The following is a 26,346-nucleotide window of genomic DNA, read 5'->3' as shown; positions in this document are numbered from 1 at the left end:
TTAGTACCTTTTTTTTTTTTTTTTTTTTGCTTAAAAGGTTCCCCCCCCCCCCTTTTTTTTTTTCCTAAGTAGAGGTACATGTCCAATGCAATCATTTAATGGTTCATCTTCTAGATGAAACCCACCATGCCCCAGTAGCCATTTGCAGGATGATGTGCTGTCACCTCCTCGCACTACAAGGTCCTGACATTTCAAGCAAATGTCATTGTGTCACAGCGCTCTATCAGCAAAACTCACTGGTGTGGTGGACATGCTGCTATAAGCCCTTGTTTCTTACGGGATTGCCGACTATCCAGGAGGAGCCAACATGATTTTGTAACATCTGTATTTCATATCTCAGAGCTTAAAGTTTAGATCTTCAACTCTACCTGGGTACTGGCAGCAGATGTTTTCTCTCAGTAACTGTGAGATTGAACTTCAAGCTATGTGCTGAAAATCTTTTGATTCCCTTATGTTCCTATGGAAACATGAGAGGAGCCTTCTGCCAAAGCAAGCCAAGGTCTTTGGCTTTACATGCATAACATGTGGATTACCCATTCCTCTGCCCATTTTAGGAGCCGGCTCCCAGTGCTGGAACTGTGCCATTAGCAGAAAGGAAACACAGAAAGGTCCAATCTAACCTCTACAATCTGCTGCAAAGAAACTGCGAGATGCTTCTTTCCCTCTCCACAGAAGTCATCCATCCAAAGACACTTGTCAGTGGGAGAGCAGGGCTCCTCTCCATAATTAGATTCGATTCCAAGACAATCAGTCAGGAAGGGTTTGGAGCAGTTGCCGTGCGAGGTGCATGTGCAAATGGGAATTTAGGGCTTTGACAGACTGAAAACTCTGTTACCCTGCAGAATGTCTTAGGAAATGCAAGGCAATTGAGATTGCTTAGCCTGCGTGAAAGAGGGATAAGCAGAGGAGTGCTCTGTGATAACACACGCGCATGCCATGGCCCTGGAGCAAGGTGGTAAGTGGTAACTTTTCTGTACCACTTTAACTTACTGGGGCATGCAAGCTCTTTGTCTAAGCTGGGATGCAAAATAAAGTTGTGCTCTATCAACTGATCAGAGCTGGCTTGAGATCCAAAGTACGTACAGGTTACTATTACTGTAACTGGTTAATCAGGCCAGCCATCAAACCTCAGCACTGAACACCGTGAGCAACTGTCAGCATACGATGCTGATAAATCCAATCCAATACATATGGAACTAGCTAAGAGAGAAAATTCTGCCTCATTTAAAATCACATTATCCAGCCTGCCACCCTTCACTGGCTCCTGGCCTGTCACACAGGCTAATGGACAGGCACCCTGAAAAATACTCGTTGTGAGCCTAGGAACGGATAAGAGCCTCTCGTGTTTGACAAAAGCCAATTAAGATCAACTAAACCTTCTATCATGCCTTTCCTGAAAAAGCACGTCTACCACATTGCTTGAAGAGCTCAATTGTGTTCTTGGTTGTCAAGCTAATACCAGCAAACATTAAAGAACTTGCCATTCAGCAGGCAAAATAATTAGAGGAGCAGTAACCTTCAACAGCAGATGCCAGTGACAGGTGACATGTGCCAGCATCCTGGACGACTCATTGAACAGGGCACCAACTGGGGCACAAGGCTGACAGGTCTCATGGCAGGTGAAGGCAACTTCCAGAAAGTCATGGATGCCAGTGAGATATTGATGTTTATACTGCCAGATCCCTCTGCAAGCTTTCGACAAAGTGCTAAGATACAACTGATGTGTTTATAACGTGTAGCAAGAATAAATAGCCACTAGTGCTGTGGCTTCTGCCGTAGCATTCAGATGTGCAACAGGTACCTTCTGCTCCTCTTCAAGGTTCTTGTTGCACGGACCTGCCAAAGATCAGCCGTGTCCCGGCATGAATTGGTATTGGATGTAAGACTAGAAGCAATTTTGGGGGTCATTTAGTCCTGTCATCCATTATCTTCAGCAATCCTGCCATACAATGTCCTCCAAAATTAATGAACTTCATCTTAAAAGCTGCAAGTAATTTTTTTCCCCTCACTACCCAAGAGGGTATTCTGAAACTTCACTGTTCTAATGGTCAATTATCCAATCCAGATCAAAATAATGCCCTTCGGAGAGGGAGACGCTGTGAGGAACTAAGGAAAATGCTGGTTTTACCTCCCAGCAAAACCCCACAGCTCCCATTCAACTCAGTGATCTGAATCATCAGTTCCCTGACTCCTAATTGACTTTGAATCAACAGGTTGCAACCATGTCTGAATCCCTTCTTTCACCTCAGCTCAATGGAGAAGTTTGTTCTTTCTCTCAAACAATGACTCAGTCCTGAGGTTTTCCTGCCATTACTTCCAGGCTAGATTATCTTCTGTGAATTTCAGTATGACCAAATATGAAATGTTTTTCCACGTATCACCCACCTCCATAGCTCCGTGGCTTCCAGCCCATGCGATAGTTACAGTGCTGGATGAAGGCCATGATTTTAATTGCCAAAGCAATGAGAGGATTAGGCTCTGCTACATGAAAATCTAAAATTTTTGATCTGTGAACTGCTGCTGCGTCTGTACTTCACAGCATAGCTCACAGTGGATAGAGACTGAGGGTAAATGTTTCGAACAAAGGGATCTGGCTGTAAAACAGCATTTTGGAGAAACACAAGATCAGATCGCTCCTCAGAAACATTCTCAAAGCTTTCTATCTGAAACAGATTTTCCATCATTTCTTTCACCATGATGACAGCCAGAAAAACATTATAGTGAGGATTCATCTCACTAGTTTAATCTGTCTCCAGTGTAAATGTTTCCTTTGGAGATATTTTCTCTATAGTCGATGGGGAGGAAAAGGTGTTTCTGATGGGATCCATATAATCTCTTATGGATATCTGCTTTAGGGTGATATGAATTGCACCCTAGAAGTAGATATTTCCCTCTTCCGATTGGAAAAGCTCCAGATACTTGCTTGGATGCAGCATGCAGATGTCTGCTTTTGCCAAGTGATTGCTACCCTGCTAGTGGAAGAAACCAAACAGGAAGATCCTAATTTTCATATATTCCAAGGAGAATTTTCACTTGCATAGAAAAGGGTGTTACCAGCTTCTACAGTCTTTTACTATTCCTTTACATTCTTTTAGTGTCTTTAAGACACTCAAGTATTATGCTGAGCAGCGTTCTGCCACCATAGGGTAGATGAGATGGATGACTCTATTAGTATCTGCAGAGTTATTTTTAATTTATACTAACATAAAAGAGAGGTGAATGGGGCCCTTAACTTCTTATTCCTGCCTTAGTCATGGACCTTCTCTGCGACCTTGGGAAAATTGCTTTATGTGTTATTTTCCCGATATGTAAAATTAGGATAATCCTGCTCAAAGACTGATATGAGGTCTAATTAGTAAGTGTAAAGCACTATGAAATCCTCTGATGGCAGATGCAGAGCATAGCTAGCCTGGGATAAAGAAGGTTAAAGGAACTTGTGCTAAAATCACAAATACTTGAGAAATTATACTTAGGGGGAAGTAAAATGGCACATATCTGCAGGTGAGGAAATGAGAATCAGCAGTCTCTAACTGTGGTCGGCCGACCTCAAATCCACTGCCCAGACCATGTCTACAAAGGAGGTTTGGACAATGACATGAATCACCTAGCAGAGTCCAGAATCAGGGGAAATATTACAGAATACTAGGGTTATCCTAGGAAAAAACCTTCCATATTTATCCATCTGGAATCTGATTGACCTGATGGATCTTTCACAGCCTTTTTCATTACCATTTCTGAAAGATTCACCAGTGTCAGGTTTTCATGTTCATGGTTCAGTATTCATACCACGAGCAATTACGCCATGTCTCTGAACAGGCAGGGCAAGCAGTTACTAGAAAACATTTTCCTTTCAGCAGGTCATTCAAACGCCATGCCCTTTCCCAGAAGTGAGCAGGGATTTCTAAATTGTATCCTGTGCCAGCTGGAAGTGCCTTCTGTGGAGTGGTGCCAATTCAAAGCTCCTGACAACCAGGATTCCCGCGTGCCCAGCTCTCATCTCATCCCTTTTGAATGCCATAACATATATTCCTCCCAACCAAACCAGCAGTCTTACTGTTTCACGAGTGTCAAACCAGACACTGTCTTCAGTTCATCTCGTAATTGTCAGGTTGACATTACTTTCTGACTGTCTTGCTTTTTCCCTCCCCAGGCATCACCGTGGACAAGTTTGGGCTGATTTACTTTGTGGATGGCACTATGATCAGGCGGATTGATCAGAATGGAATCATCTCAACTGTGTTGGGTTCCAATGACTTGACGTCTGCTCGGCCTCTCAGCTGTGACTCTGTCATGGACATTTCTCAGGTAAGACAGTGTTTCGGTTGGGTTTCTACGGAACAGAATCCTATGCCTTCACCCTATCTGCATGTCTGTGTGCCTCCCCAGGTCTAGCAAAGTGGTAGAGGCTCAAGGAAAATTACATCTCTACATATTTTGTGGTGTGAAAATGACTGGGTCAAAAAGAAAGTTCCTGTAAAAACTGAAGGAAAGACCTAACTGACCTAACTCAGAGAACTCTGCAAAGAGAGATTTTAAAGATGTCCCACCCACAAAAGAGACTTCTTTCAGAGCTCCTGATCAATTGGGAGACACAGATTCCTGGGAAGGCAGGTTTCACTACTCTCATTTCTCAAGAAACTAGTTGCTTTAATCTAAAGAGACCGGGCAGCAGCACTCATTTTAGCAGGTCTTTGTGCCGTGCTCTGTTGTAACAACTTAGCTACACCATGGGTTTTTTTCTTTGCTTCCCCCCATCCTAATTTGGCCCAGCACAATTTTAGACCTAAAGCAAATTAACATCTAGGAAATACTGATTGGAGGCTGTGGTGCCAAAATTAGCAACAGCAGGAAAACAAGAATCTTGAATTGCATCAGATTGCAAACTCGTTGTAGCCACCATCATGCTGGGCTTTTAAGTCCTGCTGCTTCCTGTTGCTTAAAGGTGGAGAGAAGGAAAAAAAGCAAAGAAAGAGAGAGAGAAAAAGAAATCTCAGTTTGATGATTGCTTTACTTCTGGATGGCACAGAAGAGAAACCCATTACAGCCCAGCACTCAGTTTTGTGGGGCACTGGCCAACCTGTCAAATTACGCCAGGTTAAAGATAGTGTCCTTTGAAACCTTTGTGCCACTTCTTGTTTGCCTGGCTACAGGAATGTTCCCCTCTCCTATGAAAATATAGATCATAGCTGGAGGGCTAAGTACTGTTATTCAGCCACAATAGGTGTCAATGGGGTTTCTGTTTTGTAACTACCTAGATAATTTCCTTGCTCCCATATGGAATCCGTTCCTCTTGGTTTTCCCTCTAATTTGAAAAGATTATTCTTGCTACTTTGCAGCTGGTTCCCACTGTCCACAATTTATGAACAAGCTGAAATTATGAGTTTAAAAGCTCTCGTGCCTTCTATAGAAGCAAATTTTGTTGGGTAAGGGCCATCTTGTAGCATGCTTCTCATCTTACAGGCATAGTTTTTTCTTTATCTGAATTTCAGGGGCAGTTACCACAAGAGCACTGTAGATTCCAGTTCTAAGAATTATTTTCTGTCAGGTTATGTGGCTTATCTGTATACCAGTGTCATCTTTAAACACTTCAGAGATGAGCTAAAATGTATCAGCTGAAGACTCTTCCTTTCCCTTTATAAAATGACAGGAGCCATTTTTAGATCAGCTTGTACTGTGATGGGCAAATTGACCACTCCTATTCTGGACAAGCTCACTGAAGACCAGTTTAATTAAAAAATAATGACAACAACCCAAAGCAGGAAAAAAAGGAAAAAAAAAAAAAAAGGAAAAAAAACCCAACACCAAAAACCCCAACCATCCAACCAAAAAAAAAAATAAACCAAAGCTTGGGAAGTAGTTTTTCATTTTTTACAGTGGCTGGAAGGGTCTTTTCTGTCAGGTCCCCGAGGCTCCCTGGGACATGAGGACATGAAATATTTAGCTGCCAAAGTTGACAAGGAATGGTTTTTAAGAAATTGAAAATTCCCTTGTCAGTTCAGAATAAACTCTGCTCTTGATGCTAACTCAAGGCTGTGGAGCTTAAAGACCACTGAAAGGGATGGAGGTATGCATTATTAAAGAGAAAACCACAGGCTATAATTTTTCACTACAGTAAGGGTTAAAATAGGCCAGGAGCTGAGAAAAGGAAGATTTTGCAAACAGAGAACCAGAGTAGACAGATCTCAGTGTAGTGCTTAGCCCTGAAAATAAGCTTCACAGGCCCAGCCATTAGAAGGCACAATGAATTAAATACCTTGCATCTGATGCTTTAAAAAAAAAAATAATGCAAAAGTTGAAAAGGGATCTAACATGAATAGAAGCATCACAAGTAAAGCATGGCTGTGGCAGAGATGTTCAACAACGGGCTTTAAAAATAGGAATCTCCTGTCTTCCTCTAAATCTTACCTGGTTTCTTCTTGTTCTTGGTTTTAAGTAAAATCACAATGAGAGATGGTTTGCTGGACTTCAACCTGCTGGCATCTTCTCCTTTGCTCCTTCTCCTTCCCATAAGGTTGCCACCTTTTAGATGCCAAAAAAAAAAACCCAAACAAAAAAACCCAAACTTGTTCACCTCAGGTAAATAAGCAGCAACTGAGATGGATGGTGAGAGAGAAAGATGTGAAACAAAGAAACAGGGAGATCCTGGAACTGCAGAGCCTTGAGTGTGCCCAGATCCCAGACCTCTCCATCACAGCACATCATGCTGTTGGCTACAGAGGAGAAAACACATGGGTGCAGGGAGAATGGCAGAAAGTGACCAGCTTCTCAGTTAACTGTGAGATATCAAGTCCATCTGCTCTAACTTAAGAGTTGCTTGGCTGACTGAAAGGGAATTATACAACCAGAATAGCTATTCTTGCTAACTAGCTGAAAATCTATTTAAAAGCCTGGCTGCAGGCGACCAAGAGCATTCTTCACAGCTGTTCATTTCCAGTCACCCTTCACACCTCTACTATGTGGAAGATGCACCATTAGGAAAACATTTAAGCATTGTTTGTTTCCCATCAGCACAACACTGATTTTTTTTTAATGTATATAAACCTGAAGTAAAACAAATTAATGACAATTTTACAATCTTACTGTTCTGTATTTTAATTTTTTAAAAAAATATTTTTAAAAAATAATTTTAAAAATATATAAAAAAAATACCCTTAATTCTGTTACACATGTCTTAGATTTGGCAACTAGAAGAGTAGACTCACCTGAAAAGACAGTGTATTACAGAAGCAGAGCTAGAAATAAAAAAACCCTAGTGCTCACTCACTTGTGGTGTTACCAGTCACTTTCTCAGTTTGTTTGTGTATATGGTTTATCAATGTTGAACTATGATGTGTCACTGTTAATTGAACCCATTCTTCCATTATGAGAGAAAAAAAATATGTGAAAACCACTGTGAAGACACAGGTATTTTATACCAGAGATTGAAATTGCCTGAATTTCTTGGGAATTGCTATTTTGCATTTTTGCAGCATCAAGCAGAAAATCAATAGTTATAACTTAGACATACACACATGCTGACACAGTTGCCAGTTTTGTGTCTATCCCTCCTTGTCATTTACCCAGAGGAGCTCGGCCACTTGTCTGGAAAATCCTTTAGCAAAAGGATCATTTTTTTGTTTGACTGATTTCACAGCACTTCACACAACAAAATTCCCAGTCCCGGGTCTCTGCTTTCAGGTGTGGGTCCATCAGTCAACAAGCATAAGATTGTTTGGGGAGGGGAAATCCCCCTTTGGGGATCTTTGGATTTTCTTGTTTACTTCTGCATTCCTGGGCACTGATGCCCCTTCCCACAGCCGCTGACCCCTCACACCAAGGTAGAAAAGCAGAGGGAAGCCACGGTGCAGATCAAGAGCTGAGGAGGGTCTGCCTTTCTCCATCACCCTGCTCCCACCGCTGGTGCAATGCAGAGTCTGGGTATCCACGTGTCTGCTTCATGTAACCAGGTGCTAAGCCCCCTCACTCACACAAGGGCTTTGTCCTCTATGGCCACCATATCGAGTGGTAATAATTAATTGTTTTTCTTTTACGTTTTCTCCTTTTAATCCATGTGGAAACATCTTCATTGTGACTGATCTGTAGCAATCACACAGTGAAAAAGGCCTCACTGTAATAATTTCCTTGTGTTGTTTTACCATTAAGGTTCGTCTGGAATGGCCCACGGATCTGGCAGTCAATCCGATGGATAATTCTCTCTACGTCCTCGACAATAATGTTGTGTTACAGATCTCTGAGAACCACCAAGTGCGAATTGTGGCCGGGAGACCCATGCACTGCCAGGTGCCAGGCATGGATCACTTTCTCCTTAGCAAGGTGGCAATCCACGCTACACTGGAGTCTGCTACCGCACTGGCCGTCTCGCATAACGGGGTCCTGTATATTGCTGAGACCGATGAGAAGAAGATCAACCGCATCAGGCAGGTCACCACCAATGGAGAGATTTCTCTTGTTGCCGGTGCACCAAGCAGCTGTGACTGCAAGAACGATGCTAACTGTGACTGCTTCTCGGGGGATGACGGCTATGCCAAGGATGCCAAACTCAATGCGCCATCCTCCCTTGCGGTGTGTGCAGATGGGGAGCTGTATGTAGCTGATCTTGGAAATATCCGAATCCGCTTTATTCGGAAAAACAAACCGTTCCTCAACACACAAAATCTATATGAGTTATCCTCACCCATAGACCAGGAGCTCTACTTGTTTGACACCAGTGGCAAGCATCTTTATACTCAGAGCCTTACCACTGGAGATTATCTCTACAATTTTACTTATTCCGGAGATGGAGATATAACCCTGATCACCGACAATAACGGCAACTTAGTCAATATCCGAAGAGATTCCACAGGGATGCCCCTCTGGCTGGTGGTGCCTGATGGCCAAGTCTACTGGGTGACAATCGGTACCAACAGCGCACTCAAGAGCGTTACAACACAGGGGCATGAAGTGGCCATGATGACGTACCATGGCAACTCTGGTCTCCTCGCCACTAAAAGCAATGAAAATGGTTGGACAACATTTTATGAGTAAGTATATTACAACTATCATGCTGCTGACTTCATTCTCTGTTCTCTGAACCATGCAAGGCTGATAGAATTTAATTCCCTGGACAGAATTATTGTCCAAATAAAATGGCCAGAACAGAGAATATCAGATCTCACGCAAACACTAAACACTGTAAGTGCATTAGAGTTTGAGTAAGCTTCCTCTACCAAGTCAAGTCAGAGCTTCTGCTGAGTTTTTCTAAACCAGCTAAGTAGTTTGGACACCTGGTTCTCCTTAATATAGTTAGGACTAGGGATTTAGGTTGCATGTCAGGGAATTTTTCTTGGCTTTGAAAGCCCTGGAAGTGCGAAAGTTCCATCAGATTCTCTTTTTCACAGCTTTTCACCTCCTTCCTATGGTGCAAGGTCTTTTTTGAGCTTGTTTGAAATGGCTGATGTGGAATGACAACTGCCAATGACTAATGACAGCTTGCTCAGAAAATGATTCTGTAATTAATAGACTGCTTGGTTTCTACTGTTGTAATTGGCCTCACTAAGCTTCAAAAATAGTCTCAGAACTGTTCAAGACCATCCCTGTCCCAAAGAGATTTTTGAGCACAGAGAAAACAGGATGCGTTGAAAAACCCAAAGCTGGCAATGACTTGAAGGTTTGTGCTTCTTTTTTGTATTACTATTAACAATTCCCTGCTTATAAATAACACGAAGACAACACATTTCTGATATCAAATAGGAGAAAGAGTACTGAATGAAGGGCATCTAGAAGGATGGTCTGCAAATTCATCCTGCTGTTGAGAACCCTTTCCCCTCCCTCTTTCTTAGTTTAATTTTTATTTTCAAATCTAGCCATTTTGAAACGCTCCTTTTAGTGCATAATTTCCCTTATGATATGAATGGTTAGATGGAAGTGTTCAGCTACCACAATAATAGACCCATTGTAAGAGTCCAGTTTGGCTAGAACAGACAGTTCCCCAGATTACAAAGAAAAAAACTAAAAGAAAAAGAGACTGATGGAAGGCAAGCTGGCTAAACCCACATATCCGTGTGTTAGACACGCAGTTGCTTTGGTTCTCTCTTTAAAATGTTCCAGGCTTAGTTGCAAATGTCTTTGCTTAATACTCACTATTACTGCTCCTGCCGCAAAAAGAACTGATGGAAACTCGTTGAAGACTCTTTTGAAAGGTTATTTGCATTCCATCAATGTTCTGCTTGCAATTACTATAGCAATATTCCTCAGTGAATCAAAGTTAATACCCTTCCATCTCTTACATTAAATTTGCTTGAGGGAGGCTTTAGGGAGGAAAGATAGGGTGTTTTTCTCTATAGGAGTGGAAGCCTGCTATATTGTCAGAACCACTGTGCTAAATCAAGGAGGTATTTCCTTTTTGCAAGGAACCCAATAGTTCCTGTGCTTGAAAACAGATGTAGCTGCGGACAGTGAAGCAAACTAAACATTACAGCTAATAACGGTCAGATTTATACTTCAAACATAATCTTTTATTTAAAAGTGTGACTGAAAACATAAAGGAGATAAAATGAGACAGAAGCTAAAATCCTACTTAGTCCGTGGATATATTTATAACAGTGATCCATTATTTCTTGCTATCCAACAAAATAGAACATTTGTGCAAGTCATCATTCTGGTCCTTTTATGCACTTTAGAAGACTTGTAAGAAAGCTTTTTAGAGCTAAATGGTAGACAGTATTCTCCAGTGGTTGGACTATGGAAATCTTGACTAGAACAAGTCAGCACTATATGATAGCATAGCATCACTGAAAATAGCATTGGGAATGTGTCTTCAGAGATACCTCATCCCAACCTGTTATCAGTTATCTCTATTTAACTGTTCCTGACAGGTTCTGATGCAACTTTATAGAACTGCAGGGTAAAAGTCTACCTCTGAATTAGTTGCCCCAGCCTCCCTTTATGGGCAAGGGAGAGAAACAGGCATTTTCAGAGTGAGTTTCTTATGTGTCTTATGCGTCATATATGATGTCAGGTATCTGATGACATAAGCTGTATTCTGAAAGTTTCTCCCTGCAAGAGGTAGTCCAGAATGGTTAGCTCAGACACAGGTGTTTACATTGCAGATGTCTACCATTTGGTCAGATGGTTCCTATCAAAGTCATCCCAGTTATTCATAGATATTTCTAGTGATAACAATGCATTTACCTATCTTATTGTTATTATTAGAAAGCTTTTTTATATGCTCAGTCTAAGAGAGAGAATGTCACTCTTCACTGCAGACTGTCACTCTTCATCCTAGCCTGTCCTGGCCCGTCCTATCCTATCTGATCCTATCCTAACCTGTCCACTAGGGACCTGGAAAGCAGATCAGTCTGCTCATCTTTTCAGCTGTGAAAGGTACATATCAAATGTTCAAGAACATGCTCTGTGATAGCTCTCAAAAAGCAGTCAGCAGCAGGGAATCATCCAGCAGGGTTGTTTTGAATGCATGGGCAGGGATTGATTCTACCCAGGTTTTGCATGCATAATCTGGGCAAAAAAAATAAAATCAGACTGATAAAATGAGAAGATTTGTAAATAAAGCTGAGATGCTTAGATTCCTTAATAAAGTAGGTTTCATTTAAACAAAATACATTCTTCACACAATCTAATGGCAGGGTACATAAGTAACGGGCCACAAAAGAACTGGACTGACTATTGAGTCTCAGAGGCTGTAGTGACCAAAGCAGCAGGTCATTCAGTGTGATCCTCAGCATAATTCCATGGCAAATCTGTCTAACATTGCCTGGATGGACAAGCGAAATTAATACATATATTCATCCCACTCTACTTGTAGTGGGTAGTGGGAAGCTGATTTTATCCCTGTACAGCATTGATGAGACTAATAGTCAGTTCTGATGTTTGCAGCTTATGAAGGACAGTGAAAATTGAAGGTTGTGCAGAAAAGCACAACAAAAATACATTTGTGGGGAGAAAGTGCTTTTGTGCTGGAGAACTAAGAAGGCTTGATCTATCTATTTAAACTTGAAGAAGGCTGGGAAGTGTCTAGATCACAGCACATCAGCACAAAGCTATCACCTATAGAGAGAGACTCTTAATCTAGCAGCGAAAGGCTTGAGAAGGGTAAGGGCCTGGAAAGCAAAGCATTTCAGTTGACAGGAAGGCGTGATTTTTTAAGGCTGAGATTACCTAACCAGTAGAGCAACCAACCATGAGAAGCAGTATACTTCCCATTTCTTGGTATCTTAGATCATGACTCTCAATGCCTTAAGATACATTCTCACCAGACAGATTTGCATAAGTCAAACACAAACTGCAGGGAGGAGTGCAGGAATGGCAGGATTAAATCTAAGTTCCTTGATATCCAAGAAGCCAAAGAAGATGGTGTAAACCAAATCAACATTCAATACCTTCAAGTTATTGGTTTCTATATCAGAACATCAGGAAATTTACATTGAGGAGTTCAAGTGATTTAGAGAAATCCTGTGATCATGAGCAGCCACAAGGTGCTCTGAGTAGTTTTCTGTCCTGGCTGAGGGGGAAGGTGAAGCTCATATTTCTGTTTTGCTCAGGGCCAAGGAAATAAAGACATCAAATCTGGCTCTGAGAAAAAGCTGCGTGCTCCTCACAGCATGTAATAGTTGTTTATAGGCCAGGGCAAGCTGGACATCACTGTTTAAAAAGTTAAGAGTCAACATAAATTCAGCTGGCACAACTATACACTGCACCAGTGGCCCCACGAAGAACATCCTCATCAGATTTACCTTTAACTGTCTGCAGAGGGCCATAAAGCAGACATCCAACATGAAAGAGCAATGGTGTTACAAGAGTGGCAACACTACGTGTTTACATATCCAGCATCTCTGGTTCTCCTTCAGTTGTTACTCTTACCAGGGCATTTCTCAGCCTTTATCATAAGGCTGCCAAGAGCTGTGACGTACGGGCATGTTGATGTGGCTCTGGAGAGGAGAGGAGGAGGTAGGATACGTTGATGCAGTGCTGGAGGTCAATTTCCAGGGCATGCCAGGGAATCGGGGTCCTCCAAGGGTTCAGGCTGGGCTGGCACATTGTCCCTTCATTTCTGTAGGGGAAGGAGACCAGTGCTGTCTTCAGGCAGCAACAGACGTGCACAGCTCTCACAGCTCTTCCTTTCACACATCCTACACCAAAGCTGCCGTAACAATCCTACTTTATTGAGTGTAGCGTTGAGAAAGGTTCAGTATATAACGTGCAGTTTCCCTTTCCTTTGAGAGTAAAACTTAGCTCTCTGCAGTAATTAGCCTGTCCCCAAAGGCCTATCTAGGACTTCTTTGAGGGTTTTAGCATTATATAGACCTTCTCTGCCTCTGCAGAGGGCTTGACATTCGTTGTCAATTAATGCAATGCAGCTCAGCTTGTCCAGTAACTGGATTAAAGACTTGCCTTCCCATTGAACCTGTGACAGTGATAATCAGCAGCAAAGGAAGCTGATCTGGAAGCTCTGCCCGCAGAACGGCTTCTTGTTCAACTCCTCAAGTCAAAGACAAAGGATGCTGTGTGACTACTTGCTTCTTTGTTGTTGCTGCTTTTTCACTTGACCTGAAAAAATTGCTACCAACCTTTACAAAGTTTCTTAGAAGTTGCTGTTTGTCTACTTCTGAATCCAGAAAATCTTACTAATGTATTTGTTCAAATCAAGAATATGGCAATTATCTTGATTAGCTCATTGAGATGGTATCACTGTACATTAATTCAATTTCCCTCTGAGCCAAAGTCAAATCTTCTATGCATTATTTAGCCCAGACGAGGCTCTTTGGCTTAGGTCCTTTGTGTGCCCAATTAGTTTCAAAGGTTACCTCCTCCCATACAGAATGAAATACTTACACATCCCTGCAGCCAAGCCCAGAAATTTGAAACGTTTTCATGGACTGCCCAAGAAGTGGCTCACAGCTGCCTGCAGGGCAAAGGGTCTCATGGAGCCAGGTCTTCAGATGGGCAGTAAGGGGAGCTGTGACCTGTAACGTCGGGTGATATTTTACAGAGAACCACTCTGCCAAACTTCACACACTGTAATGGGTGGGAGGTAGGAGCCAGCTGCACTGAGCATGCAGGAGGACCTTGGATGGCTTCCCAGTGACACCCTAGACTCAGCAGAGGTCCCACCCCAGCAGCAGCACTATTTGGTGCCCCAACCAATGCCCTTGTCTGGGTGACTGGGGTGCCAGAACTTGGCATCGTGGCCAGCATCTGCCCCAAGGTGAGATGCAGACCCAGAGTGCCTTGCAGTTGGTGTAAAGGCTTTGAAATTTTTTCTCTCACAGCCAAAACCAGAAATAAATAATGCTTATTACCTTCGGAGGTGCAGCCACCTCCTGATTCAGAGAAAAGCTAGCTTACAGCATTAATAACATCCCTTTATCACCTGATGATATCTCGGGTCATACACTGAGTTTTATGGGATTTGGTGGCATCCATGGTTCAAAGTAGTTCAAGTGAGGGTCTCTTTCTGCTCCTGCAGCAGACTGGTGTATGAGAACCACCTTTGGCTTTTGCCCTCCCTCCTCTTCTGGCAAGATTTCTTTGCTCCACAATTTCTTCATGATAAAATAATTAGATTCTCAACATTATTCCTTTGAAGTTCTAGCAAAACTGCATTTAAGTGGCACGATAAAATAGTACTTCACTACTCTCAGTACATTGTGAGATCATGTTTTGAGCCATTTGCCTGGTTTGAAATGAATGCCTGGTGTCAGAGTCTAGTTGAGAACCAAGGGAATTATGAGTATCATAAAAGCCAGAGAGAGATATCTTCCTCTTCTCATTTGGGCAGTCAGAAAATTCTGCAGACAGTGGCTGCAGCATGGCCTTGTGTCATTAGGGAGAGGACTTGCCTTCATACATATTTGAGTAGTATTGGTTTGTCTGTTATAGATTTATTTTTAATGTTGTGTTTAATGTTGTTTGAAAAATTGTGAAGAAGCGAGCTTGTTCAGAGGCGGCGGGTGCATGTCTGTATAATCGCACACAAAATATAGTATGCAAAGTACATTAGGACACTTTGGCACTAAATGCAATATTATTATAGTGAATTCTTTCCGATCTATTTGACTTGGATTTTTAAAAGGCTGATGAAATGTGAAAAAGCTAAAATGAGGAAACCCAGAGACTCAGGCAAGGAATTGATTTCTGAATAGACAGTACTTAGGATGCTCTCTTTAATTCCCAAGGCCCAGGTCTCTACACAATGGTAATGTGATAAATGAAAGCGCTGAATGTTTACAAGCTCACAATTAGGCCTCATAAGCACCAAATACCATTTTAATTCTGTGCATTGAACCTTAGCTAAATACGTTTCCAATTGGGAATGGATGGCAACAGCTTCCTTTGCTGGCCTGGTAATTGTCGCTGTAATTGTGAGTGCTGAGCCTTTGCAGCAGGTTTGAATGGGAGGCAGCAGCTGCGTGAGCAGGTGATGAATTCATTGCTCGGAGTGGCCACCGCGTGCGCTCCTGCATTTCAGTATTTTCTTAATTCTGGTGCTTTCAGAGCATTTGGAGAACACAGAAGTCTTAGGCTCTGATGAAAACTGGCCCACACCTAAATCCCAACACTGTGGAAACAGGCCTAGGCGGCTTAGCTGCAAAATGAGGTGACTAGGAGAGATTTATCTTACTGCAAATACCAGAGCGCACCTGCAGCTACATAAGAGCCAGTCGCTTGGCCTTCCTCTCCAAGCTGAGGATGTGCCCTATAAGTGCCTTTATAGGGCTGAAAGCAGAGGTAGAAGGACCCAACTCATTTAACTCGTTAAGCACATTATCTATCTGTTTGGGATCTGCAGTGTGACAGATGATAGCAGGTATGTGCTGTGTGATCTAAATCAAGGGAAACGCGGAAAGTGCTCTGGTCCTGAGCAAAACAGAAGCAAAAACTGCTTGCCAAGAGGAAAAGGTGGGGGGTGGTGGTGGTGGTGGTGTCCATGCTCACTGGCTTCCCACACTTCTTTTTGCAATGCCACTGCGGTGCTAAAAAGAGTTTTTTCTCTGGACAGGAGCATTTTACACTTCATCTGCCAACCAATTAAAAATAAGAATAAAAATGGGAACAGTCTAATTGTGCTACCTTCTCGCATTTCTCCCTTTGTAAGGCATGACCTCCTTGCATCTGCAAATAGATGAGCTGTCACCCCCAAAGCGAGTGCTTGGAAGGTGCCTGCCTTGCTGCTGGGCCGAGTTGCAGCAGTTCTTGCAAATGCAGAAAGCACAGATGGTCCGGGTTACTTCTGATGGAGGCTAATGGGGTGACTAAGAAGGTGCCAAAAGTCTAATGTACATGTGCAGACATCTTAAACCAATTCCAGCACACTATTCCAGCCTGTTCTGGCCCAAAAGGAGCCTTGCTTCTCAGGATCCAAAGTCCCAAATGGAAGCCCTTGCTCTTGGTGAAGCTCTCCCTGTAGTGTGAGTTTTGTACAGCTGTAAAAATGTATCCGTGTCCATTATGTGTATTGTACTTAGTCATTTTGTCTTAAAAAGAAAAATGTGTGCACACAGGTTTAGGTACCATCGCACTCTTTTGTGTTTGTTTGGGGTTTTTCCTGCTATTTTAACCCATTTTGCACAGGCAGAGGTTACTGGCATCTTTCTCCATTTGCATATTTGCAAATATTACAAATTTGCCCAGCAGGGAGCTGGAGGACCATCTGTGAGGGTGCTCTGAGCTTGATGTCCAGGAATAGAGTTTAAAGAGCTGGATGTCTGCTGCCGCTTGGGGCTGTTAAACCAAGTATCCACAGGATTTTGAGGCTTTCTTTGGAGCACATGAGTAGGGCTTGCATGGCGTGTAGGTTCTGTGCTGACTCTCAGCATAGTGCGGAGTGTCATTCAATTAGGATAAAACATATGACTCGCAGGACATTGACTCAGCACTTAAATGAAACAGCAGCCACGTCCATCACATGAACAAGCTCTCTGTCCCCATCCATCCTGACTTTTGCTCTCCTTTCCCTAATCTGCAGACCTCCATCCTTTCACACTCACACCTGTATTACACCAAACTCACCCCCCTTAGACTTCAGCGCAGCACGTCTAGATTTGTCCTGTTGTTTTTAGGAGGTGAATCAAGCTCAATTTCAGGAGCAACTCAATTTTAAAAATGTAAATAGAGCAATAAAAATAAACCCCTTACAGTTGTTAATACCACAAAGTCAGAGTTGCCAAATTCAGATCCAACTTCCTTAAATTCTAGTGCATTTGAGATCTGAGTCTACCCTTATGGTTCAGACTGGTTTATATATAGGACTAATGATGTTGTGGTAGAAAGATTTGGGTGTTACACAACAGCTCTTTAGTGACAACATTTTCTCTGCTAGAAGGTGAGACTAAATCATGTCCTTTGTGTCCTGTCTCAGCAGAGGGGGTAAAGATATCACCTGTGATGTTTTCAGTTTAAGACTCAGTTTTAAGAGGAGACGTGCAGATGACTGTGCAGAAGGCGCTTTCAAAACGCATACCGCCTCACTGCAAACAGGCCAGCCACAAACAGGGAGCAAAGGATTTGGCTCTGAGAGCACTTTAGTTCTGGCTTTTGCAAGGAGATTCAGTTCAGATCCAAACTGTGTCCTGCTAGCTGCTTGGAAAAGCTTTAATTGGTCTCTGCCAAACTCCTGCAATGCAGTCCTGAATTCATCTTTGGTTTGTTTTTTTTCTTCCTTCTTTTCTGTTTCACAAGTGAACAACTGATCACCAAGATCTGGGAGGGAAAGGGTGAGGCTGCTCTGTGTTCCATGCTTGGATAATCCCATGACTGATAGCCTGACACTGAGGAGGGCCAAATGCTTTCTTCTACCTTCCTACCTCCCCCTATGCCCCGTGGGCAAGAAAAGCCTCACATGATGGTGTCTCCAAACCCAAGGGCTGGAGAGACTTGCAATGAACTCACCCACTTAGTCACTATACAATAAATATTAAACTCTGGGCAAAAATCACCTTTTCAACCAGCCTTTCCTCATGTTGAGTCACTGCCAGCATATTGTCAAAAGCAAAGTACCAGCATTGTGTACAAATCTGAAAAAAAAGAGAATAGAAGAGAAATTATTTTCTTTTTCTGTGTAGTGCAGAGCCAGTCCAATGGCTGCTCCTGGGTCTCTCATGGATTACAGTTCAAGAGCACTTTTTCTTGTCTCTTGTCTCTTGTCTCTTGTCTCTTGTCTCTTGTCTCTTGTCTCTTGTCTCTTGTCTCTTGTCTTGTCTTGTCTTCTTTTCTCTTCTCTTCTCTTCTCTTCTCTTCTCTTCTCTTCTCTTCTCTTCTCTTCTCTTCTCTTCTCTTCTCTTCTCTTCTTTTTTTTTTTGGTTTGGATTTTTTTGTTGTTAGATGGGGTCTGTTGTCTCTGAGCTCAGCTCAGAGTAATCCTGAAGAGGAAGATCAAGAGTTCCTCAAACATCTGCTCACTCTGAGGCCTGATCAACTGTATCCAGACCCTCTCTAACACATTTCTCTCACCTATTCTTAAAAGTGTTGGGCAATGGGTTTTCCAGCACTCCATCTGTTCCTCTTCTTGGAGCAGCCATGGGCCTGGAAAACGTTCTCCAGCTTCTGGCCTGAATCTTCCTTGTTTACATTCCAGCCGATTACTTTTTGTTACATCCTCAGTAGATGTGACGAACAAATTAATTACGCTTTTCAGAACAACAGTTGTCAGGGTGGCATCTTCCCAATTCCTTGTTTCCCCTCTTCTAAATCAACTTTTCTTTTTTTTTTCTTTTTTTTTGGGGAGGGGGGGGGGGGGGCGGGAGGTGTGGAGTGTGCCTCTCAGATCATGTTTTCTAAGCTTGTTATCCTTAATGCATCATTTGAATTATTATTCTGAGGAATAGCACCCTTCACTGAACACTGTGCTCCATCAAAGGCTTACCGTCCTCTCTGCTCACCCATCATTCACTTTGCATCCCCAAGTGATACATTTTCTTGATATGATCTTCTTATATATCATATAAATCATTCTTAAATGATATGTGGGCAGGACTTGAAAGTCAGACATTTACCACTGATTACTTTTCCTGGAATTTTTCTGCTGTTTCTCCCTAATTATTTAAATATCCCTTCCCTGAAGGTCCATCTCATCAGAAGGTCCAACAGCTCTCCAGACATAAGCCAGTAGACCTTCCTGCTGCTTTCCATTTCAGTCCGCAGTAGCCTCGCTGCAAAGGTCCCTCACCAGTGGTCTGCTCGTAGCTCAGTCTTGTGACCCAAGAGCACTCTTTTTGCAGTGCCACAAATGAGAGCGTTTCCTATGTCAACTCAGGAGGTCTCTAGGCACACGGGTCTGCTTCTCCTTTTTACTGAAAAATAACCACCCGGCTTGTTAACTGCTGTGGGACCTGCGTGTTTGTAGCTTATTTCATCTGGGTCCCGGTACACAGGTGTCCACATCAAAGAAACTTTCCCAGATGGTGCTTATGTTGAGTCCCTCATTGGGAAAGCCAAGGACACAGTAGGGGTGATAACTGGACTACTTTTTTGCACTTTTAAATCAGCCCTTCCAGATGGTCCTGGGAACAGTAAAAGGTAGACGCGAGGGTCTCATCTGTGCTCAGGGCTCTACACCGTGCTCACAAAGGACTGTGCTCTACTTGATGTAGCCAATCTGGCAGGTTCTTGCTGCTACCCTAACATTAGCTTTTAAAATAAAATAGAAAAAATAAAAATAAAAAAAAAAACGTTGCTGAAGAGCTCAGGACACAACCAGACAAAACAGTTGGTGGCCTTCAGAAACAACGAGTTCTGCAAGACAGGATGCACAGGCCAGTCCTTTTCGGTAAGTCACAGCACAGTGGATGGGAAGTAAAGTTACTTTTGTAAACAAGAAGCATAATGCAGGTGATAAGTATAGGAAAAATGTTGTTAAAATACAGCCTAATACTTATTTAGTCATTTTCTGTTCTTTGCTTGATTTTCTTCAGCTAAAACCTGTGATTTGCTTCTCATGAAGCCAAAAAAGTCAAGACAATCTGACAGAGTGACAGTGCGTTTTTCTTTAGGGAAAATCTGGGTGAAGAACTCAAGACTTGGTATCTGCTTTATAGGATGCTTCCTGTATCCCACTTCTCTGTTGATGCTGTTGACTTTACTCCTTCCTCCCTTTCAGGTATGACAGCTTTGGCCGCCTGACCAACGTGACCTTCCCTACTGGCCAAGTGAGCAGCTTCCGCAGCGACACCGACAGCTCTGTGCATGTCCAGGTGGAAACCTCCAGCAAGGATGATGTTACGATAACAACCAATTTGTCAGCATCGGGAGCCTTCTACACCCTGCTCCAAGGTGAGTTGGGCCACTTCCTCTTTCCCAACCAAGCTGCACACAATGGATTATCCATCAGGAAACAGGCACCGCCTTGATAATCCCAGCACCAAAAATCACCTGCCTTCTCAGCGCCCCAGAGCTCCCCACATGCTGGTACAGATGCACGCTCACACCTACTTAGCCACATTCCCTAGCGCCGTGGTTGCTCTGCAGCTGTTTTCTGCTTCATTCTCAGCTGGTCCCCTTGCTGTGCAGTCCTCATGCAGTGCAGTCCTCCATCCTCATTACCATTATTGTTATAACAAAAAGGGTTGCATAAATCTAGCCGCACTTCCAGCTGACCCCCTTTGCTTCATTCTCTTAATGGCTTCCAATTTAACAGTTCCTCTCCTCCTGGAACAGGCGTCCAGCTGGTTGCTGGAGATCCCTCTGATCCTTTGTTCACTGGCTGTTCAAACATTCACAAGGAAGCATCCAGAAAAATGACCATCCCGGTCCCCAAAAGGTCTGTGTTTGAGCTAAAGAGCTGGTGTGGAGAGGCACAAAGGAGAAAGGAGAAGTGGGCCGCCGGGGTGGGACCGGTGGGACCAGTTTGTGGCTGTCAGAAATGAGCACAATTCTGCAGGTGGTGGTAAGGTGGAGATGTGGAAGATTGTTGAGGCAGAGGAAAAGGTGAAAAAGTGGGAAAGAAAAGAGGAATAAATAACAGGGGAGCACTGTGCTGACATACCGGTAGGGGCAGAAGTTGTAGTACACAAACCATGCCAGCCTGGATCTCCAGGTTTCGACATGTGAAGCCTCCTTGGGGTCAGGGTTAGCCATCACTCTTGGTCTCTGGGGCTTGGAGAAAGGGAAAGGACTTTCAGACTCTTTGCTTTGTTCACTCCCCAGCTCTCATTCACTCTTAGTCTGTACCTCATGGCAATGGGGTGTCAGACATCATTTCCCTGTGAAAGGAACAAAGTTCTCCAAGTGAGACTGACGTGTTCCCGAGTCACATTTGTTCCCGCATCCCTGGGACACACATTTCTCTCCCCCTCCCTATAATAACAGCAAGCTTTCCTGAAAGAATGTGCCTGCTATGCCTGAACACTGCTTCTCCTGCCTCTGGAGGGGGCGGATGAGAGGGTGCCAGGCCCTTCAAGCCATGTTCGCTATTCCTGTAGCGAACACAATGACTTTCTTATTCTTGACTTCAGCCTGCAAAGCAGATCCAACCTACCCCGCCCCATCCCATCCACTCCCATCAAGACATCTGGCAACTGCACAGACATGAGGTTGGCTTCACCTCAAGAGCCTAATTAAGCAATAGAGCCTGCTGTTGGGGGCCCTTTAGTGAGATAATTGTCTGTGATGTGATTTATACACCCAGAGCTGAAGGCACAGTTACATAATGGTGCCACGGTCAATTATCTCATTGTACTGCCCTCCAGCACAGGGGCACTCTTACCGTTAGGACATGCAGTATTACAAACAGCTTAACCATCTTCAGAAGTATAAAATTATTAAACTGTTTGGATCTTAAGAAACTCACTTATCTTAAAATGCAGGTCTGCATAATGTCGCAGCAGAGGTGGCCTGTGACCTGCTGAGGGTAGCTTTCCCACAGGAGTTAGGGACTGTGAATTCCCAAAGGGAGGTAGCTGTTTGCTCGTGGCAGCACTGTAGAAACTGAAACAAGGGCCACTGGAATTGTCCAGGGATGTACTGAGCACGATTGAAATGTAACTTGCCTTCCAAGTGCTTCTCCAGCGGATGGAGCTGGAGCTGTTGTCAAGCTCTGTGAGCGTCTTGCCCACTCCATTGTTCTTCGGGGAAAATGGTTGTTGCAGATTCACTTTGCGTGGGAGGTACTTGTGCATTTCCCTTCTGCACTCACAGATCTAGCCAGCTTTCAGAAATCCTTGGTGAACCTTTCAGGGAACCTGGATCCCACTGTGAACAAGTGAGATCTGAGAAGGCATTTTTGGAAGGTTACAGATTCCTGTAGGATGGATTTAGGAGCCTCTGGAGCTAACAGGCACCTCAGAACCTCGGTGGGATTTTGTCCTCTGGACTAATGACAAAGTGAGCATTTGTTCAAGGCCAAAACAGGGGAGTAGTGCCCTAGAGCCAAAGCAGCGTAAAATACAGCATCCAATGGCCCCTGGATTTTATGTAGCCCTTGAGAAATGCCTTCCAAAGCCAGGGGAGAGTCTTCTCTTGGGAAAATGTTGAAAGTGGAGGATTTACATTCCCCACACTGTACCACACTGCTGGTGACAATCCACCATAACCCCTCTGTGGTGCTTATCTGACACAAAGGGAACATCACATGTCCATTGCGTTTCACGGAGACCTTCAAGCTTTCTGCTGCTTCCCAATGAAAGATGAAGGAGGGAGGAATATATTAGCCATGCAGAGATATTTCACTGGTTTGATTTAAAGCACATCTCCTACCACTTTCTCGCAAGCAACTAAGAACAAAAGTATGACAGCCAGCTGTCTCTCCCCCATCACTACATTTGCAGAATCAAGCATGGAGTGGGTTTGATGCTGCTGGAGTCTATGTCAAAAGGCCATCAACTTAAGTACTCAGTGGTACAGCTAAAACATTCAGATTTACACTGTGGATCACTGCTGCATGTTTATAGTGGCAAAATCCAGTTGCCACAGCAGTTTCACACCATCACTACTGTGTACAGTACGTTGAGTTGTGATCCTGCTGAGATCAGTGTGGCAAGTTGCCAGCTGGATACAACAGGAGCAGGATCAGACTCACAATAAAAAAGACCAACTGGTGTCAGGTTTCCTTTCCTAATTATACCAGACTGTGCTCTTTACTGATCTATTTCATCTAGACGAGAGATGATAATTTCACTGTGATCTTGTTTCCTGCTGAGCTATGGCAGAGCAACTAGTGAACAAAACCCAACTTGCCTCAGAACGGAAGAACAATTGACATGAATTTTTAATGGGTGTTTTTATTCACAATTAGGTATTTATGGCAGCCTGGGAGACAGAAATGGTAATATTTTCCAGCTTTTGAGGAGCTTCAGATAAGGCAGTCTTTGTATAATGTGTTTTTAAAGCCATTCTGCACTGAGAAAGTCTCATGCTTTCTTACGCTTTGTGAGCTCCAGTCCACAGAAACACCAGATGGAGATTCAAAGGACGGGCTTTCAGCCTGCCTGATTCCTGAAGGATGTGGAAGAGGTATTATTCTTCTCTACCACTCCTGAACTCTCAAATCCTGGCCTCAGAATCTGCTGATTTTTCAAGTGCTAGTGGAGGCCAGATGTGTGGAGATGTGTGGGAGCTTAGTGCCTCTGCTTTCTCTCCAAACATGAGGACTTTGGTTGCCTCCTGAAAGCTTTCCCAAGTGAAAAGGTTTGGCTGTTATTTGGGGAACTGGTTACCATTAACTCGCTGTGCAATTTCCTGTCACTTGTGAGATGGTGAATAAGCTGACGAAAGTAGGTGGCCCCACTTTTTCATTTATTGTAGCGAAACTGGGATCTTTTAGGATATAAAAGCGTGGAAAGTTTTCAGCTGGACTGTGATTTAAAACAAATATCTCGCCACCCAGTGTTTCAGCCTAGAGAAAGAGGTTTGAACCTGCATCCTTTGCTAGGGTATTATACAGCTTTTCCACTGGTGCCTTTTTTAACCTGTGTAAGACTTTTCTGTAAAAATTTGAGGTGCAGAACCTCATCAGAATGAAAAAGAGATTGTCCATCTTTACTTTCACAGATGAAACTAATGTTTTGCTCACTGAGTGGGACAGGTCAATGACAAAGAGCGTTTGGTTGCAACCATCAGAAATGTTGATGAAGCCTGGGTGAGGGAGCACATGAAAAGCTGGAACTGTATCACTGGATTTGAAAAGATCTCTTTTTCTGTCTTCAGATCAAGTCCGAAACAGCTACTACATTGGCGCTGATGGCTCTCTCAGACTGATGCTTGCTAACGGCATGGAGGTGGCCCTGCAAACTGAGCCGCATCTGCTGGCTGGCACCGTCAACCCCACGGTGGGGAAGAGGAATGTCACCCTGCCCATCGACAATGGCCTCAATCTCGTGGAGTGGAGGCAGAGGAAAGAGCAAGCGAGAGGGCAGGTCACCGTCTTTGGCCGTCGGCTGAGGGTAAGTGAGAAGCGTGAGCAGTTTTGGACTCTACTTCCTATCTCATCAGTCCCCAGCCTCGTGACGGAAAGGGACAGGGCTGATCTGTACTGTCTGCAGTAGGGATGAGTCTGCAGGACGGAGACCTAGCCGTTCATCCTCAGCGACACAACCTTTATGACTTGAATATATCCTCGTGCCTCCTTATGTGCTGACATTCTCTTAGCTGTCACAGGTATATTGCTGATTTGCCTGCAAGTCCTCTGCATCACTGGGAATGCATGACCTCCCATCGGACACCTCAGGTTTAACCATCATGTCAGGCTGTTTAAGCAAGCAAGGGACAGTCATAACTATAAATTTCTGCACCAATTAGTATAGGTATTTTCTGCCTGCGCTGCTGGCAGTGATAAACCTGAGCACCGAAACATTTCTAATCATATGAGGACTGGGAACAGGCTGAGAGAGTTGGGGTTGTTTAGCCTAGAGAGAAGGCAGCTCTAGAGAGACCTTATGGCAGCCTTCCAGTACTTAAAGGGGGACTATGGGAAAGATGGGGAGGGACTCTTTATCAGGAAGTGTACTGATAGGACAAGGGGTAACAGTTTTATTTAGATTTAGATTAGCTATTAAGATTAAATTCTTCCCCGTGAGGGTGGCGAGGTGCTGGCCCAGGCTGCCCAGAGCAGCTGTGGGTGCCCCATCTCTGGCAGGGCTCAAGGCCAGGCTGGACGGGGCTGGGAGCAGCCTGGGCTGGGGGGAGGGGGCCCTGCCCAGGGCAGGGGGCGTGAAACTAGGTGATTTTAAAGTCCCTTCCCACCCAAACCAGTCTGTGATTCTATTATTATTATTCACTGGGCAGCCTCAGAAAAATCTCTAGATTCCTGATACTTCCTAATCTGTTGAACCTGTTGGAGAGCTGGGCTCGCAGGGCATTTCATCGCAATTGCCATCGTTCCCGGAAGTGAAATGTTATAAACAGCTCCGGCCTGATAGCACTCTCTCCTCCAGGAGCGCACGGTCCTTTCTGTGCTTGAGACTGATGTGTTTTGAAAACATTGCTCTGCGCAATGTACCACAGACTTGTCAGGGCTGTTTCAAGATCTTGCCCAATAAGCCTGTAATTCCTCTGCTAACTGCTGGCAAGGCTGGTAACCTGTGATAGCAAGTCCTACGCAATCACCTTATACCTTGCTAGTCTTGGAGTCATGGGCTGATGAGCGGTTCCTGGGAAGCTGCTCAGCACCTGCCAAATTCAGACCCTCTGAGAAACATGCTTAGTGCTGTGTGATGCCACCACAGCAAAAGAACTGCAGCTATTTATTCACACTTGAGCTTTGCAGTCAATATTAATGCTCGAGTTTCAGAAAATGTGTTTCCCACTCCTTGCTCTTCACCTCTCCCTATTACCTTCTGTGTGACCCCTGCCACCTTGGTGTGATTTCTCTCATCTCTTCTCGCTCACACTTGTCAAGATTTGCTCTTCACCCTTCCCAACCCAGGCTCTGTTCTTTTCCCCTTGCGTCGATAGCCTCATATTTTGTTACCAGGAGAAAAACGGCAAACAGTAGTGAAAGCTGAAGCTGCTCCTTCACTGGGAACTGCTGTATATCTGCAGATGAGTCCACGTCACCCTTCTTGTTTGGTTTGTCTTGGGGTTTTTAATTTATTTTAGTTTAGTTTAATAACCAACGAAATTATCAGGCAGGTCTTTTTTCTGAAAGGAGAGAGCCTTCTGAAATCTGCAGCTGTGACACAGCTATTTGGTGTTCAAAGCAGTATCTACTCATTTAGCCACAGCTCAGCTGCCCGTGTCAGTTTTATCTTCCAAAATTTTCACAGTAGATTCAAATGCAGAATGTGTCTTTGTTTTATATTGTACCGCAGTTGGAAAAACACTTGCAAAATGAGTTTTCAGGCTGGTTACTTGTGTCCCTATAAATCTGCCAGCATTTATTCACATTTGGAGCCTATCAGGGCCCTTCTAGTGAAGCAGGAG

General features: G+C 43.7%; 1 protein-coding gene across 6 annotated transcripts in view; it reads left to right on the top strand.

The window, feature by feature from the left end:
- The window catches only part of TENM4 (teneurin transmembrane protein 4), a 353,793-nt gene that overhangs the window by 300,456 nt on the left and 26,991 nt on the right, over window positions 1-26,346 (top strand). For all 6 annotated transcript variants that reach the window (XM_056329464.1, XM_056329465.1, XM_056329460.1 and 3 more), the window contains 4 exons: window positions 4,151-4,305; window positions 8,143-9,020; window positions 20,090-20,262; window positions 24,133-24,368. In XM_056329464.1, coding sequence (XP_056185439.1) covers window positions 4,151-4,305; window positions 8,143-9,020; window positions 20,090-20,262; window positions 24,133-24,368 — 1,442 coding nt within the window. The remainder of the gene's footprint in view (window positions 1-4,150; window positions 4,306-8,142; window positions 9,021-20,089; window positions 20,263-24,132; window positions 24,369-26,346) is intronic.

This window comes from Falco biarmicus, chromosome 2 (assembly GCF_023638135.1).
Source record: "Falco biarmicus isolate bFalBia1 chromosome 2, bFalBia1.pri, whole genome shotgun sequence".
In the NCBI taxonomy this organism is placed as follows: Eukaryota; Metazoa; Chordata; class Aves; order Falconiformes; family Falconidae; genus Falco; species Falco biarmicus.
This window is presented reverse-complemented; position numbering and strand designations above follow the sequence as displayed.